Source organism: Lampris incognitus, chromosome 4 (assembly GCF_029633865.1).
Source record: "Lampris incognitus isolate fLamInc1 chromosome 4, fLamInc1.hap2, whole genome shotgun sequence".
Taxonomy (NCBI): Eukaryota; Metazoa; Chordata; class Actinopteri; order Lampriformes; family Lampridae; genus Lampris; species Lampris incognitus.
In genome coordinates, this window is record NC_079214.1 from 3,053,827 (window position 1) to 3,070,967 (window position 17,141).

Here is a 17,141-nt window from a genome sequence, read left to right on the forward strand (position 1 = left end):
AAGCCAATAGAAACTGAAGCACTGACGGCTCCAGAGAACAGCCTGAATGAAGATGAGGTCCTCACAGTCACAGAAAATATGACCGCAAATGAGAAACACAAAGTTCTTCTGAAATTGCATAAACAGTTCGGTCACGCCTCCGCCGAGAGGCTGCAGCGGCTCATCCATAGCTCTGGAAATAAAGACACAGAGTGTGACACGATTTTGCAGCACATAGTACAGGACTGTGATATTTGCCATAGATACAGCAAGACGAAGCCAAAGCCTGCTGTGGGCTTGCCTCTTGCTTCAACGTTTAATGAAACGGTGGCAGTAGATTTGCATGAGTTGGAACCAGGGGTATGGTACCTCCACATCATTGATCAATTCACAAGGTTCAGCGCAGGAAGCATTGTAAAAACCAAGAAGTCCTCAGAGATCGTCAAGTCATTTCTTCATACATGGATAGGAATCCACAGCGCCCCCCAGAGGCTCTACAGCGATAACGGAGGAGAATTCAATAATGCAGAGTTCCGTGATATGGCTGAGAACTTTAACATTGTGACGAAAACAACAGCGGGATACAGTCCCTGGAGCAACGGACTACTGGAGAGGCATAATCAGACCCTCACCGACATCATTCTGAAGGTCAGGCGAGAAAGTGGCTGTGACTGGGAAACGGCCCTGGACTGGGCTCTTATGGCTAAGAACAGTATGCATAATGTGCACGGCTACAGTCCACGTCAACTTGTGTATGGTTTGAATCCTAACCTTCCTTCTGTACTGGTTGATAAACCACCCGCACTAGAGGGTACTACTATGAGTGCTAGAGTAGGAGAGCACATTTCGGCCCTACATGCTGCTAGAAAAGCATTCACTGAAGCAGAGTGCTCAGAAAGGATAAGACGAGCACTACATAAACAGCTCAGAGCTACAGATGAAAAATATGACATGGGTGACAAGGTGTATTACAAACGAGCTGAATGTAATGAGTGGAAAGGACCAGGAATTGTTATTGGTCAGGATGGAGCTGTTGTTTTTGTAAGGCATGGTGGAATCTTAGTGCGAGTACATCACTCTAGACTTTCCAAGGTGAACACAAGGGTTAACGAAGAACAAATGGTACAAAATGAAAATGATGCTGAAACAGTAAATGATCAACAAGACACAGAAACAGGAAATGATCAACAAGGTATAAACAATGTAGCTGATGATTTAGCCAGTGAACAAAATAGAGAGAATAAGTTACCTGAAAGTAATGTTGCACAAACTGAAATGGCCCATAAGCCTAATGCACATGATAATCCTGTCCCCTCTGCAGGTATGAGTTTAAAAACAGGACAGACTGTAACATATATGAACAGAGGTGACACTACTCTACTTAGAGCAAGAGTCTTGGGGAGAGCAGGCAAAGCTACAGGGAAATATAAAACATGGTATAACATGCAACATCTAGAGAATAATGGAAGTGATGGGCAAAAGGTATCAGTTGATATCTCAGAAGTTGATAATCTCCACATAGAAACAGACAGAGAAGCTGATGTACTTATAACGAAAGACATCTCATTTGATGCAGCTAAACAGGAAGAAATAAAGAACTGGCACAATAATAATGTCTTCGAGGTAGTTAAAGATGCAGGTCAGAAATGTATCTCTACTAGATGGGTTTGTAGTCTTAAAGAAACACCTAAGGGTATTGTACCTAAAGCACGACTGGTTGCCAGAGGTTTTGAAGAGATAAATATTCAAGAGCTACAAAAGGATTCCCCTACATGTGCTACTGATTCACTTAGAGTTATGTTATCAGTGATATGTCAAAACCAGTGGGAAGTGCATTCTATGGACATCAAATCGGCATTTTTACAGGGTATGGAGCTATCCAGGGATATTTATATCCGCCCCCCTACAGAAGCAGGCTGTGAACATGTTGTATGGAAACTTAAGAAATGTGTTTATGGACTTGCAGACGCATCACTATATTGGTACAACAAAGTGAAGGAAATCATGCAGACTACTGGTGGTAGAGTGTCTCAGGTGGATCCAGCAATATTTTATTGGTTGGATGAGCAATGTAAGGTCACTGGGGTGCTTGCATGTCATGTAGATGATTTTCTCTGGGCAGGCACATCAAACTTTTCATCAAACGTAATCCCGCAACTGAAATCTGTGTTTAAGGTTGGTCGTGAGGAGCATGAAAAGTTTTCTTATGTAGGAATGGATTTTGTAACGGTAAACGGTGAGGTACAGGTACACCAACAAAGTTACATTGACAATCTGCAGCCTATACCCATTCAAGCAGGTCGGGCCACACAGAGAAGTGAGCCCCTTAATGACACTGATGCTTTGAACTTGATAGTATTCAGTGATGCTTCGTTTGGGAACCTCCCTGATGGAGGTTCACAGGGAGGTACTTTGATAACACTTATGGGAGAAAGAGGGAAGTTTTCCCCACTCAGCTGGCACTCTAAGAAAATCAGACGTGTGGTCCGCAGTACACTCGCAGGGGAAACTCTTGCTATGTCAGATGGAGTAGACAATGCAATGTTTCTGGCCACACTATTTTCTGAACTAACTACTGGCAATGCTGAACTGAATGCTCCCTCCGTGCTCTGTGTGACTGATAACCACTCTCTGTATGATGCTCTCAAGTCTACAAAGCAAGTCACAGAGAAAAGACTTAGGCTGGAAATCAGTAGCATTAAAGAACTCATACAAAGCAAGAAGATCAAGGAGGTGCGTTGGTCAGACACGAAAACTCAACTCGCTGACTGTCTCACAAAGAAAGGAGCATCGGCTCTTGTGCTCTTAAAGGCACTCTGTGAAGGACAATGGGACCTGGGTTAAAAGGGTGTTGGATGGACAATTGATTTTGTTCTCAAATGTTTCCATGACATGTTGATTTCTCTGGAAATGTATGTTCCATAATTCACGCTGTGAATTTCATTTTTTGTTTTCTGTTTATTTCTTTAAAAAAAGAGAATGAGATTGTTAACATGTTGTTATCTCTATGCATCCCTATTTAGTTAATGTAATGGAGGACAGCTCCCCTTCTGGTCAGGTTATGCATGTGCAGTGTATTGCCCCTTCTAGGCGGGAGTCTCTTGTCATGCGCAGTTGTGGTGGTGCTCATGCTGAGAGCAAGTTGCTGGTCACTTGGTATCGTGAAGAAATGGAGTGAATAAAGTCGGTTTCACTGAAGATAAACGTCGTGTTTATTCAGAACAAGTTTAGTAGTCAACACCTGAACTCGAGCGGGCCCGAAGTGGAATACGGAGGTGTTTTGGCTTTAAAGTGGACGAAAAAGGCGAGCCCATAAACACAGCAGCACCGCTGTGCAAGCGCTGTTTTAAAGTGTGTGTTGCAGAAAGAGGACACACGTCAAACCTGGCCAAACATATGTCGGACAAACATCCCGACCTTATCAAGGAATTCAAAGACCGACAGGTGATAGCTGATTAGTTCACTCCCCTGTTATGTCCATGAAAGAAATAGAGTGATAGAAAAGCCTCTCCACAGTAGTAATATACATACTCATACATAGCCTACATATTTACGTAGTGCTAAAAGTGTCGCCCATGACGTCGTATGCAAATAACGGTGTCAGAGACACTGTCACTTAACTGCGGAGAGACATTTCAATCCTGCATATGCACCAGGCTGGCAAATAAGTCATCACAACAGCCCCTGTACCCACAACACAAAGTAATTAATGCACACGTGCATCTCTGTACAGTGAAGTCACAAATATGAGAGATTTGGCCATTGCCCATTTAATGTTTCATACATACTGTATAAAGACAGCACTGGAACTCATTTTCTTTTTTGTGAAACGTTGGCATACAATATGACATAACCTAGTCATAGATTAATGGTATCTCAACAACTAATTAGGCCCTCTGCTATGACAAATTCATCACCATACATTTTCTAACCCATTTTTTTTCCAACTACGGAAGTCGAGTGCCTCTGGTTCAGAGCAACTGACTCCGCCCACTCAGAAGCAACCTACCACCTGTTTTTGAGCAGCATATAAAGTATTCAAAGGAGTCCAAAGATGCTAAAAGGCTCAGCAGGGTAGTGGTAGAGTTCATCTGTATGGACCAAGTACCAGTATTTTTAGTTGAGAAAGCTGGGTTCAGAAACCTTGTACACAACCTGGACAAAAGGTATGAATGTATAATGAAATTCCCAAGGTGTATGCTGAGACAAGGTCTATTATCAGTGCACAGCTGACACCAAAGCCATTCTTCTCCTCTACTATGGACCTCTGGACCAGCAGAACTGTAAACGCATATATGGCTGTAACAATCCAGTTCATCACAGAATCCTGGGAAATGCAGTCCCGGTGCTTAGGATGCTCTGCATTGCACTGACTACACAGCTGACAGTCTGAAGGAAGCCCTGGATGATGTTGTGACAGATTCCTGGGGCTAGATGTGGCCAAAATGTCTGGTATCACAACAGATAATGCTTCTAACAACCACAAGGCTTTTGCTGACTTCATCTGGATACCCTGTTTTGGCCACAATCTGCATTTGTCAGCCAAGAAAGCCTTAGACATTGATCGTGTGGCAAGCTGTCTTTCCCGACTCCGCAAGACCGTCTCTGGCTTCTCAAAATCTAATAAAATGTCAAGACTGCTGAAAGACAAACAGAAATCTTTAAAGCTGTCACAACATACACTAATTCATGATGAGCCCACCCGATGGGGTTCCACCTATGATATGGTGAATCGACAGCGGGGGCAGCAGCAAGCAGTCTCTGCTGTTCTGGCTGAGTACAGAAAGAAGAGGCACCTGATGCCCAGAGACACACACATTAAACTTTGGGAACAGTGAGGGATGTCTTGGTTCCACTCAGTGATTTCACAGATGCCCTAAGTGGAGGGAAAGAAACAACTCTCTCATCAGTCCCACCGCTCATGTGGAAGATAAGAGCCTGCCTGAAAGATGAGGGAGGTGACAGTCCACTAGTGTTGGAAATGAAGCAGAGAATTAGTGAAGACTTTGAAAAGAGATGCGAGAGCTGAAGATGACACTAAACATCTCCACTTTCCTAGATCTAAGCTTTAAGAGCACTTTTATTACTATGGAAGAGGAAGTGAAAAGGGAACTGCTCCTAAAAGCTGAGACAGTTGAGCTTCCTAGAGAGCAGAGTCAGGAGCAACAAGAAGACTCGGAGGGCAATAGAGGAACAGCTGCTGCAGCAAAGAGGAAAAAAAGAGATCTAAAAAGTTTGCTCTGCACTATCACCTCAGAAAAGGGGGCAGATAGTTCTGGAACAACACAAGGTTCTTCCACAACACCAGTAGATTAACTAAATGGTGAGACCACTGACTATAAACAATTAGGAGACACCAGCCCTGCAGAGGACCCCCTGACTTGGTGGAGTCAACATGAGGCACACCTGCCCATCCTGGCTCCCTTTGCAAAACAAGTGTCTGTATATTCCAGCATCCAGCTGTGCATCTGAACATGTCTTTAGCACTTCCAGAAATATCTGCATTCCTAGGCGTTCTAGACTGAGTGAGAAAAATGTAGAAACCCTTGTTTTCTTGACCAAACATCTAAACAAGGCAAAGGGACTGAATAACAAAGGAAAACCAGCCAGCCTGCCAGCCCAGGACTATGGTTCAGGCTGAGTAGTGAGAGTACCATTCAAGCCAGTTATGCCGCTATACTAGTTGGACTATTAATGTTCAAAATAGATCTCATTGTGTTGAATGTCATTTCTTATTGTTTTAACATATACAAATCTATTTCGAACTGTGACAGAGGAAAGTTGTTCAGAAGGAAAATAAAGCCCAATGGCTGAGTTGACAATACTTTTGATGGCGAGGAAAAAAAGACACAGCCAAGATCTAGCATAGGTTAGAGGTAACCGAACAGTTTGAGATTATGCTGCTATTTTTGCTAACCCGGATTATTGTCATTTTACATTAAATGCCAATTTTATTTATTGTTCTCATTGTTCTGAAAGTTTGGGTTTTGACTGAAAACGTTGTCCAGGTTTGAAATAAAGCACGATAATGACATTTGAGAGAGTTTCCCCTTTAAAAAAAGAAAAAAATATCGAAAAGTATCAAAAGTCATGACTTTGTATTGAACCAAAAATCTTGGTATCATGACAACACTAGCACATACATACTCAGCATGTAACACATCCTAGCTGTGTAGCTAGGCGCGGTAGGCAGCCTCCGCGCAGCGCCCGTGGACCAACTCCAGTTATTTCTTCCTACTGCCTTGCTCAGGGGCACAGACAGGAGTATCAACCCTAACATACATGTCTTTTCAACATTGAACTGAAGTAGCACTTGAATGGACTGTGTTGTTAACTGTTTGTGCTTTTTTTGTTTTGTTCCCTCTGTTTTTATGTTTTTAGTGGTATCGTTTTTAGGGAATTTTTAGATATATATTTTTATCTTTTCTGCTGCACTGCCGTGGGCTGAGAGAAACAGCATTTCGGGGTTTTTTATGTACATAGGTACATAATAATGATAATAATAATAATAAATTAAACTTACATAGCGCTTTTCTAAACTCAAAGTCACTTTACAATAAACGGGGTGAAACAAGACGAGAGATAAACATAACACAGACATACAGGGGTGGATGGGAAGGGGGGCTACGAGAGGGAGAAGCGGCAGCCACACACGACGCCAGCAGTACTCTCTGACTTGGACAGATACAAAAGGGAAAGAAAGACAAACATCATAAATCACATAAATCACAGAAGAAGTCTGAAGAGGTGAGTCCCGACCAATGACCTGAATGTGGGCAGCCCGCAGCAGTGTTAGCTGCGCTTAGGGAGGGAGTTGGGGAGGGAGTTGAGGGAGGGGGCAGGTCAAGCGCTCAGTCCCCAGCCTGCCCCAGACCAGGGGTGGACGAGAGGACGGGGGGGGGGGGGGGGGGGGCACGAGAAGGCAATGGAAAAAAGGTGTATCTTGAGACGGGATTGGAAGAGTGGGAGGGATTTTGAGTCTCTAATGATTTGGGGGAGTGAGGAGGTTGGACCTGGGGGTAGAGAGAAGGGAGGCTGAGGTGGATCTGAGGGACCGAGAGGGTTGGTAGGGGGAGAGGAGGTCGGTGAGGTATGGGGGAGCCAGTTTGTGAAGGGCTTTATAAGTAAGAACCAGGATTTTGTAATTGATCCGGTGGGAGATGGGTAGCCAGTGGAGGTCTTTTAGGACTAATGAAATGACAAATTAACTAAATCTTGACTCTTTTAATATTTTTGATGGTGGGAGAGAACCGGAGCACCTGGAAGAAACCCACGCAGTCATGGGGAGAACATGCAAACTCTACACAGAAAGGACCTGGGATGGCCTGGGGTTCGAACCCAGGACCTTTTTGCTGTGAGACAACAGTGCTAACCACTGGGTCACCGTGCTGCCTTTCAGACCTGAGAGCACAGTGTAAAGAAATCAAAGACTCAAGACAGAAGACCATTTTGTCAGTGCTGCTCCCACCTCATCCTCCACGTCAATGAAGGGGCTCATGTCCAGCTCTTCGGGGAAGGTCATGTGGTCATTGAGTTTGATCCGATGCATAGTGGTGTAGTCAAAGTCAAAGCGCTTTAACTGTAGTGTCAGCAGGTAGGGAAAGTGCAGAAACCTTAGCCCCTGTGGAAGTTGATCAAAGAAGTAGTAAAAACAACGGCAGACCATCTTTACTCAGCATGTCTTTCCAAACTTCTGTGTTCTGTTCTCTCACCTTACGGGCATCACATTTTTTTTTGCAGCGCTCACAGAAATACTGATTTGGCCCATCCAGAGTCTCTGGTTGGACGAATGCTTGCAAAGCCTCCTCCTGGGGAAAGCAAGATTGGTTTGAGAGTCATTAACATTCTGGGCCTTGCTGCTAATAATATCTTATACAGACAGATGTGTTATCAAACTAAGCAAATCGAGCGCGGATATGCCAAATGAACGTGAAAATAAAAAAGGGTTAATGACTGGAGGGTGTTGTTGGGTTTTTCCTTGACAATGTGAGGAGTAGTGTGGAGAGAAAAAAGAAATATGTGTGAGCCATGAAAGGGAGACGCACCACGCTGCCAAAAGCCTGGCTGGCTCCGAAGGGTCTAATGACGAGTGGGATGTCCAGGTAGGTATCGATCCTCCAGCTCTCATAGCCACACTCCAGACAGCGAACGTAGTCCTTCAGCTTCCCCTGGTACAGCTGGTTGATCAGGTCAGCCTGGGGGTGAGGAAGCATGAGAATCACGCCTTCTCTGTCATACGGGGTGCTTGTGGTACAAAACAGTGCTTATGCTTAGACTGTTCATGCTGTACACGTGACAGCTGTTCTTTGCTGATTTATTTTCAAAAACAGCCTTTATGAGTAAATTAAATAGGCTTTGTTTTGTAGCTGTAAAAAAACGAGTTCACTTGTGATAATGTTTGTGAAAGATGACTAGTAGGTTGAGCTACAATGGACAGTCACAAAATGCTCATTTTAAACTCTTAAAGAAAAAGATTATATTACATATCCTCCTAATATTGATTCAGGTCCAAAGAAAATTCTTAATTGATTTAAGGGAATTTAGAAAATGTATCTAATCCTCCAAGGAGACAATGAAAATGAGGTTCTACTACTGCCCAATTAAACTTAGGAAGCTCTTTTCAATTGAGTTTACACTTTAAAGATTAAATACTTAATTAAAAATATGAAACAATTCCACTTGTATATCCATATCCAACCACAGACACGACATTATTTTGTTGCAAGCATAGCAGGACGTTCACATGGGTAAAAGGATACACTCATTAAACTAGATGTTTATGTGTTTCAGCTAACTCAGAACAGAAATAGCTAACCCCAGGGCTTAATGGCCGAGTCACCCCCCTACTCCCCTTCCCTCCCCCACACTGGGCCCTTTGTTCTTGGCTGTGGCAGAGAAGGAGAGGATTTAGACCGACTTGGTGGGTTTGCGTTATCAGAAATTGTCAGACGTGTACAGACAAGGTTCTGGTTTTCTCCTACCTGCTCTGTCTGTTTCCACTTTTGCTCCAGGGCGTCAAACATGACCCTGCATAGTTCCTGGATGTCATGCTGCTGCCAGGCTGAAAACATACACATAAACATAACGTTGTACACTGCTGCAGGGACACACAGACCTCATTTGTGTGTGTGTGTGTGTGTGTGTGTGTGTGTGTGTGTGTGTGTGTGTGAATGACTGTGTAATCACAGGAGAGCTCACCCTCGCTGCTGTCCCAACCGAAGCTTCGTGTCACATCAGTGGTCTCAATTGCCCGTTTCTTACTTGTCTGCAGCAAAACAAAAAGCCTTTGAAGCTGGTAGGGGATGCTGGTGACTGGGTCCTCTTCAGAATCCTCAAACTCCCAGCTGGAGAAAAACAGTTGGACAGAATGCAGTGTGTTATCGCACTATGGGTTCAAAGGTTTCTAAAAGCTACATTAATTCTATCACTTACTTGTACAGAGCGTTCCTGAACTCCGGGGTCATGAACAGCGTTTGCAGGAGGCTGTTTAAATAACAGGTCATGGCCTGATTGACCAAACCCACGTATCCTGCAGTGAGAGCATGAGACAAGGAGGGAGAGGTGAGGTCAGGCTTGGTCCCTCTTACAGGAAGTGATGTTATGCATGTCATAGAACAGGCCTCACCTGTCTCTGATTTGTTGAGGATGGAGGAGTAGGAGTAGGAGGGGCTGCTGTAGTCACTACTGCACCCTGCCATGCCGTCTCTTGGCAGGGGTCCAATAAAACGCTCTTGGGAACTGTCATCTAGTCCACTGCTGTCTGCAGTTCCTGACTCATCCTTCAAATGCATATGGAGTTTACTTAGTCACACAATAAGTGAATTATCCCACATAGAGGGCATTTAATCAAAGAGAAGACCAAATTCATGAAGAGGTAGAAATTTGCCATTTACCGAAGCAATCTGGGGCTGTTCTCCATCTTTGTCGGTCAGCTGAAGAAAATTCCTCTTCCCGGGCTCAAACCCAGACTCTGAGAGAGACATCTCACTGCTGTGGTCCAGTGGTGCCTTGTAGAGAGCAAGACAGACCAAAGGGAGGAACATTTTCACTGTAAGTAGTTTTGTTTAGAGAACAATGACATCCGTGCTTGATCACAGCGAAAAAGGAAACAAAACAGCAAACCAACAAAGTTTCAAAAGTGCAGATATTAGGCAAAAGCCTGAAGCAGGGTAAGAGCATTTCAGAAATATGGCATACAAAGTAGGGGAGCTCACAAACAGAATTAGGTCCCCATTGAATTCATCCTGAGCAGCTTCTCCACACTGTCCAGCAAGAGGAAAATAGCTTGAGGTCAGCATGTGCAGCACGCTACGCAGCAGAGGACTATTCTGTCTTTCCTCTGGACTAGCTGAGCAGTGAGCAATAGGCTGTGGAAACAGGGCTTAATCCACTGACCTACTCAGTGAGATAACAACAGACATGGCACCTGGGCTCTTGCTTGGGTCAGCAACAGGATTAGCTTAGGCGCACTTAAAAAAAGAGTACCATGCATACAAATAAAAGAAACCAGAACTGCTCCTCAGTACCGAGTGGGCGCATTCAGGACGCGCTCATTCCACAGCTTGTTTTGATGTGGCTCAGTGAAGGGCAGTCTGTGAACTGTGGGGCTCAATATGGAAAAGCAGGAGTGCATGCAGGTGGAAAGCAGCATGACCATCTGTAACAACTTCCTTACCATGTCAGCTGCATTGCCCCATGTGAGGTCAAACGTGCCAGTTATGTAGCCTGCTTTGTGGGCAATGTCTTCGTGAAGTTTGCAGAGGGAGGTGGAGGCAGGAAGGTTGAGGGTCAGTCTCTCGTTGACAGTCTTGGCATTGGTGGTGTCCTGGACTATACACAGCACTCTCGGCTCCTCGGCTACATTTTCTATCTGCAAATAACAAAGAGCGGACACGTGAGCATATAGCAGATAAGCTACATTTTCACCCTGTTTTCTGTTTTAAAGCATGAAGCAACAGGAACTGTATCCATCGTGCATTTGTGGGAAGCTCAGAACTACAGTAAAATGATAAGAACATTCCTGAGGTTATGCTACCAACGTCATAGTTTCAAGCATGCATCAGGCCACAGCAGAACAAGAATACTTCAACTGTGCAGTGCAGTACTGATGCTGCACGGCCTACTTGAGGAAAACTTAGCATTAGGCTCTGAAAGGCAAAACTCAAGACACAGTTGAGTGTCATCCTTCTCACCCACATGAAACAGAAATGGATGAAATCAGTAAGCACTGAGGCCGTGTTAGCAAATGTTCAACATCTCCCAAAAACAAACAAAGTAGGACAGATTGTAAATCCATGCAAACACACAGTCTTACTCTGGATCAATCATAGTTTTCTCTAACCCTAATCATTTCTGCCACACTAAAAGCATTGCAAAGTTGTGAAATAAAATGTTTGATTTGTTCTTGGTATGGCTGTTATGTCTTGATGAAAAAAAATTATAACGTTAAAGACCCTCCAATAGTCATGAATTCAAACATCAACATAATATCTTGATTATACAATTAATGGCAAGTCATTCCATGTGCTCGGTGCACATGTTTATCAGGACTAAGAATAAAATGGAGTTCTCTAAAAGTGCCTCATCAATCCTAATTTGCAAACACAACTACCAAAAATTATGACATAACAGTACTTTCATGCTTGAACTTCAGTGAAATACTTCACTTGCATAGATTAGCCACAAAGAGCTTGGCCAAAGACGAGGTTCATGGATGTGGTGAGGGAGGACATGCAGGTGGCTGGTGTGACAGAGGAAGACGCAGAGGACAGGAAGAGATGGAAACGGATGATCCGCTGTGGCGCCCCCTAACGGGAGCAGCCGAAAGTAGTAGTAGTAGTAGTGGTAGTGGTAGTGGTAGTGGTAGTAGTAGTAGTAGTAATAATGGTGATAGTAGTAGTAGCATAGATTAGCCACAAAAATCACAGAAAGTTGAATCCGTTCATCTGGACACGTTTATTGAGAAAAACGTTTCATCACTCATCTTATGCCCCTTTCCCACTACATGGTACCGGCTCAACTTGACTTGACTCGCCCTTTTTTTGTTTTCCATTACTGGAAAGTCCCAACATTTTGGTAACTGTTACCACCTTTCTGGTACCACCTTTGTTGGGGTTCCAAAAAAACTGGAGCGGGGACTAAAATCAATGCAGACCTCTGATTGGCCAGTGAAACGCATCACTGCGTCATTTTGCATCACTGCGTCATCAATGCGTGCATGGGATATCACCCGGCATTTTTAAATACCTAAGTGGTCGAAGCGGAGTTAGCTTAAAAGTTCATTTTGAAATCGAAAACCAGGCATCGCTATGACGACCAGCTACACCGAGGGGGTACTGTTACGGTAATGGAAAACAACACAGAAGCGAGTCGAGTCGAAGCCAGTACCATGTAGTGGAAAAGGGGCATAAGTGGCCTCTTCTGTCTCAACTGACTGCAGGTGTCCCCACCTTTACAGGGCCTTGCAACAGTATTCAACCCCCTTGACAGTCATCACTAATTTTTGGATTATAAAAGACACTCACACATCTGTTCCTGAACAATATTATTGTTGTGAACCCATAAGCTCTAACAGCATGTTCCCAAAGCCAAAATAATTTATGCTTCACTGACTTTTTAATTCATAAATTAAAAACTAAAATATAGTGCTTGCATAAGTATTCAACCCCTTGTGCTCTGAAAGCTCCAAGTTTAAACAAATGACAAATTATTCCCAAAACAAACTCAGGTAAATACAATTTGACATAATTAGGAACACTTTATTTGTCATTTCACCTCATGTACTTGCGCACATGTAATGAAATGAAATGCCGTTTCCCCCAGCACACAGCAGTACAACACACAGCCCACAGCAGTACAACACAAAGCACACAGCAGTACAACACACAGCACACAGCAGTACAACACACGGCCCACAGCAGTACAACACACAGCCCACAGCAGTACAACACACGGCCCACAGCAGTACAACACAGCCCACAGCAGTAGAACACACAGCACACAGCAGTACAACACACAGCCCACAGCAGTACAACACACAGCCCACAGCAGTACAACACATAGCCCACAGCAGTACAACACACAGCACACAGCAGTACAACACACAGCACACAGCAGTACAACACACAGCCCACAGCAGTACAACACACAGCCCACAGCAGTACAACACACAGCCCACAGCAGTACAACACATAGCCCACAGCAGTACAACACACAGCCCACAGCAGTACAACACACAGCCCACAGCAGTACAACACACAGCCCACAGCAGTACAACACAAAGCACACAGCAGTACAACACACAGCACACAGCAGTACAACACACAGCACACAGCAGTACAACACAAAGCACACAGCAGTACAACACACGGCCCACAGCAGTACAACATACAGCACACAGCAGTAGAACACACAGTACACAGCAGTACAACACACAGCCCACAGCAGTAGAACACACAGTACACAGCAGTACAACACACAGCACATAGCAGCACAACACACGGCCCACAGCAGTAGAACACACAGTACACAGCAGTACAACACACAGCCCACAGCAGTAGAACACACAGTACACAGCAGTACAACACACAGCACATAGCAGCACAACACACGGCCCACAGCAGTACAACACACAGTACACAGCAGTACAACACACAGCCCACAGCAGTAGAACACACGGCACACAGCAGTACAACACACGGCCCACAGCAGTACAACACACGGCCCACAGCAGTACAACACACGGCCCACAGCAGTAGAACACACAGTACACAGCAGTACAACACACAGCACATAGCAGCACAACACACGGCCCACAGCAGTACAACACACAGCCCACAGCAGTACAACACACGGCCCACAGCAGTAGAACACACAGCACACAGCAGTACAACACACAGCACATAGCAGCACAACACACGGCCCACAGCAGTACAACACACAGCACACAGCAGTACAACACAAAGCACACAGCAGTACAACATACGGCCCACAGCAGTACAACACACAGCCCACAGCAGTACAACACACAGCCCACAGCAGTACAACATACAGCCCACAGCAGTACAACACACAGCCCACAGCAGTACAACACACAGCCCACAGCAGTACAACATACAGCCCACAGCAGTACAACACAGCCCACAGCAGTACAACACAGCCCACAGCAGTACAACACAGCCCACAGCAGTACAACACACAGCCCACAGCAGTACAACACACAGCCCACAGCAGTACAACATACAGCCCACAGCAGTACAACACAGCCCACAGCAGTACAACATACAGACAAAACACATTCAAGAACTACAACAACACACATACCCAAACTAACACATACATCCAAACTCTAACACACATATCCAAACTAAACAAAAAAAAAAAAAAAAAAAAAAAACACTGCCCAAGGGAACAAACGCCAGCCAGGATGACTGTTGGAACCACCGGTCTGCATGGGCTAGCAGTTAGCCTAGCCTGCCCCGATTATGCATCCTGTCAGACCACCCTCAGTGTTTCCTCCTTGGGCGCAGCTCCAGGCCGTGGTCCCTGTGGCAACTGGACGCAACAGACCAAGCCAGACACCCTCGACACAACTCCCCGCACTCCACATGATGACATCAAAAACACCACAGCCAACGCCAGGTGAGGCGCCGCCAGACCGCCCTTGGTGTTATCGGAACTGCCGGTCTGCATGGACTAGCAGTTAGCTTAGCCTGCCCTGTTTCTGCGTCCTGTCAGACCGCCCTCGGTGTTACCTTCTCAGGTGCAGCTCTGGGCAAGGCCGCGGTCCCTGGGCCTACAGCACAGCAAACCAAGCTCTCCCAACCAATCCAGCACCAGCTGTCCCCAACAAACGAAGACAAAAACTTAGACGCAGATGTGGCCAAAGACACTGTAACAACGGTACTGGGTGAGGCCGCCGTAAATGTGAATTCGTGCCGCCATCTTCCCACAGTGGTACTGGGTGAGGCCACTGAAAATGTTAATTCGCGCCACCATCTTTCCACACATCTTCCCACAGTTAGTGTGCATCTGTAAGATATTAAAGTAACGGCCTGGTTATGGGTATAAAAAGCACTCTGTGTAAAGTTCATTAGCCAGGCGTGAGCTCCATCAGAAAATGAAGACAAAGGAGCATCATACTGAAGTAAGAGACACAGTAATTAAAATGCAGAAGGCGGGAAAGGGATACAAAACAATATTCAAGTGTTTGGATGTCCGATGGAACACTGTTGGATCCATTGTCAGAGTGGAAGCTGTATCACACCACGCAGACACTTTGTAAGACAGGCCGTCCCTCAAAGCTAAGTGTCCGAGCAAGACGTGGGCTGGTGAGGAAAGCCACAGATGATCCTGCAGTCACTTTGAAGGAGCTCCAGAGGTCAGTGGCTGAAACTGGAGTAAATGTGCATGAGTCAACTATATCACAGCTCTCCATAAATCTGGCCTGTATGGGAGGGTGGCAAGAAGGAAGCCGTTGCTCAAAACAATGCATATAAAAGCACGCTTGGTGTTTGCTACCAAGCATGAGAGAGACCCAGGTAGGATGTGGGTAAAGGTTCTGTGGTCAGATGAGATGAAAGTTGAGCTTTTTGGCCAAAACTCAAAGCGTTATGTGTGGCGCAAACCTAACACTGCTCATGCCTTAAAAAACACCCTCCCTACAGTGAAGCATGGCGGTGGCAGCATAATGTTATGGGGTTGCTTTTCATCTGCAGGCACTGGGAACCTTGTTCAAATTGAGGGAAGAATGGATGGCGCTAAAAACAGGAAATATTGGAAGAAAACCTGTTGCAGTCGGTCATAAAACTGAAGCTTGGGAGAAGGTTCACCTTCCAGCAGGACAATGATCCTAAGCACAAGGCTAAAGCAACAATGGCATGGCTCAGCAACAAAAAGGTGAATGTTTTGGAGGGGCCAAGTCAAAGTCCGGACCTCAACCCCATTAAAAATTTGTGGCACAGGCTAAAAAAAAAAAATCGCAGTCCAGAGGCGCCATCCCACCAATCTGCAAGACCTGTACAAATTCTGCCAAGAAGAATGGGCAAAAAATACTCCAGAAGAATGTGCAAAGCTTGTACACACTTACCCCAAGAGAATCATGGCTGTTACTGCAGCTAAAGGGTACTTTACAAAGTATTGATATGTGGGGGTTGAATATTTATGCAAGCACTATATTTTAGTTTTTAATTTATTTACAAAAAGTCAACAAAACACAAGTTATTCTGGCTTTGGGAACATGCTGTTAGAGCTTATGGGTTCACAAAAATAATATTGTTCAGGGACAGATGTGCGAGTATCTTTTATAACCAGAAATTGGTGATGACTGTCAAGGGGGTTGAATACTTTTGGAAGGCACTGTATAAACAATACAGTGGCATAACGACTGAAAACAATGATTGACTTCATATGCAAATTGGCTTGACAATTAACTAGAGTTAAAATGGCCATGTGTACTATTCACAGAGGATGGGGAATAGTTGCAATCACAGCATTGTAAGATGGTGACAGATGTACTCTTAGCCCCCCCCTCGGTTCAGGGATGGTTGTTCCCTCTTAACATACTAGATGGCCTCTTTGACTCCCCATTCAAACCAGCGTTCCTCCCTATCAAGGATGTGCACATCCTCATCCTTGAAAGAGTGGCCACTGGCCTGTAGGTGGTGTAGACTGTGGAGTCCTGGTCTAACATGTTAGCTCTCCTGTGTTGTGCCATCCTCTTGGCCAGCGTCTGTTTAGTTTCCCCGATGTACAAATCACGACAATCCCCCTGGCACTTAACAGTGTACACTATATTGCTCCGTTTGTGCCGGAGGACCCGGTCCTTGGGGTGGACCAATTTCTGGCACAATGTGTTTTGGAGTTTGAAAGCAACTGAGACGCAGTGTTTGGTGAATACGCATCTCAATGCATTCCGATACTCCTGCTACATACGGAATCACCACTGGTTTATGCTTGGGCAGGTGTTGTCCTTCGCCTCTCTCCGATCGGCTGGTGCACTGTTTGAGCATCTTCCTGCTTTGACAAACGCCCAGTTACGATAACCACACTTAACCAGGGCCTGTTTAATGTGGGATTTCTCCCTTACCCCGGCCGCTGTATTGGTGGGGACGTTGTCAGCTCGGTGGTACAGCGTCCTGATGAGTCCTAGTTTGTGCTCCAGT

General features: G+C 45.1%; 1 protein-coding gene across 2 annotated transcripts in view; it reads right to left on the reverse strand.

Annotated features, from left to right (window-relative positions):
- The window catches only part of usp47 (ubiquitin specific peptidase 47), a 67,913-nt gene that overhangs the window by 30,669 nt on the left and 20,103 nt on the right, over positions 1-17,141 (reverse strand). For both annotated transcript variants that reach the window (XM_056279264.1, XM_056279263.1), the window contains exons 2-10: positions 10,655-10,849; positions 9,873-9,986; positions 9,605-9,758; positions 9,412-9,508; positions 9,178-9,323; positions 8,961-9,040; positions 8,025-8,174; positions 7,692-7,787; positions 7,448-7,600 (exon numbers count right to left, since the gene is read on the reverse strand). In XM_056279264.1, the coding sequence (XP_056135239.1) occupies positions 7,448-7,600; positions 7,692-7,787; positions 8,025-8,174; positions 8,961-9,040; positions 9,178-9,323; positions 9,412-9,508; positions 9,605-9,758; positions 9,873-9,986; positions 10,655-10,849 (1,185 nt within the window). The remainder of the gene's footprint in view (positions 1-7,447; positions 7,601-7,691; positions 7,788-8,024; positions 8,175-8,960; positions 9,041-9,177; positions 9,324-9,411; positions 9,509-9,604; positions 9,759-9,872; positions 9,987-10,654; positions 10,850-17,141) is intronic.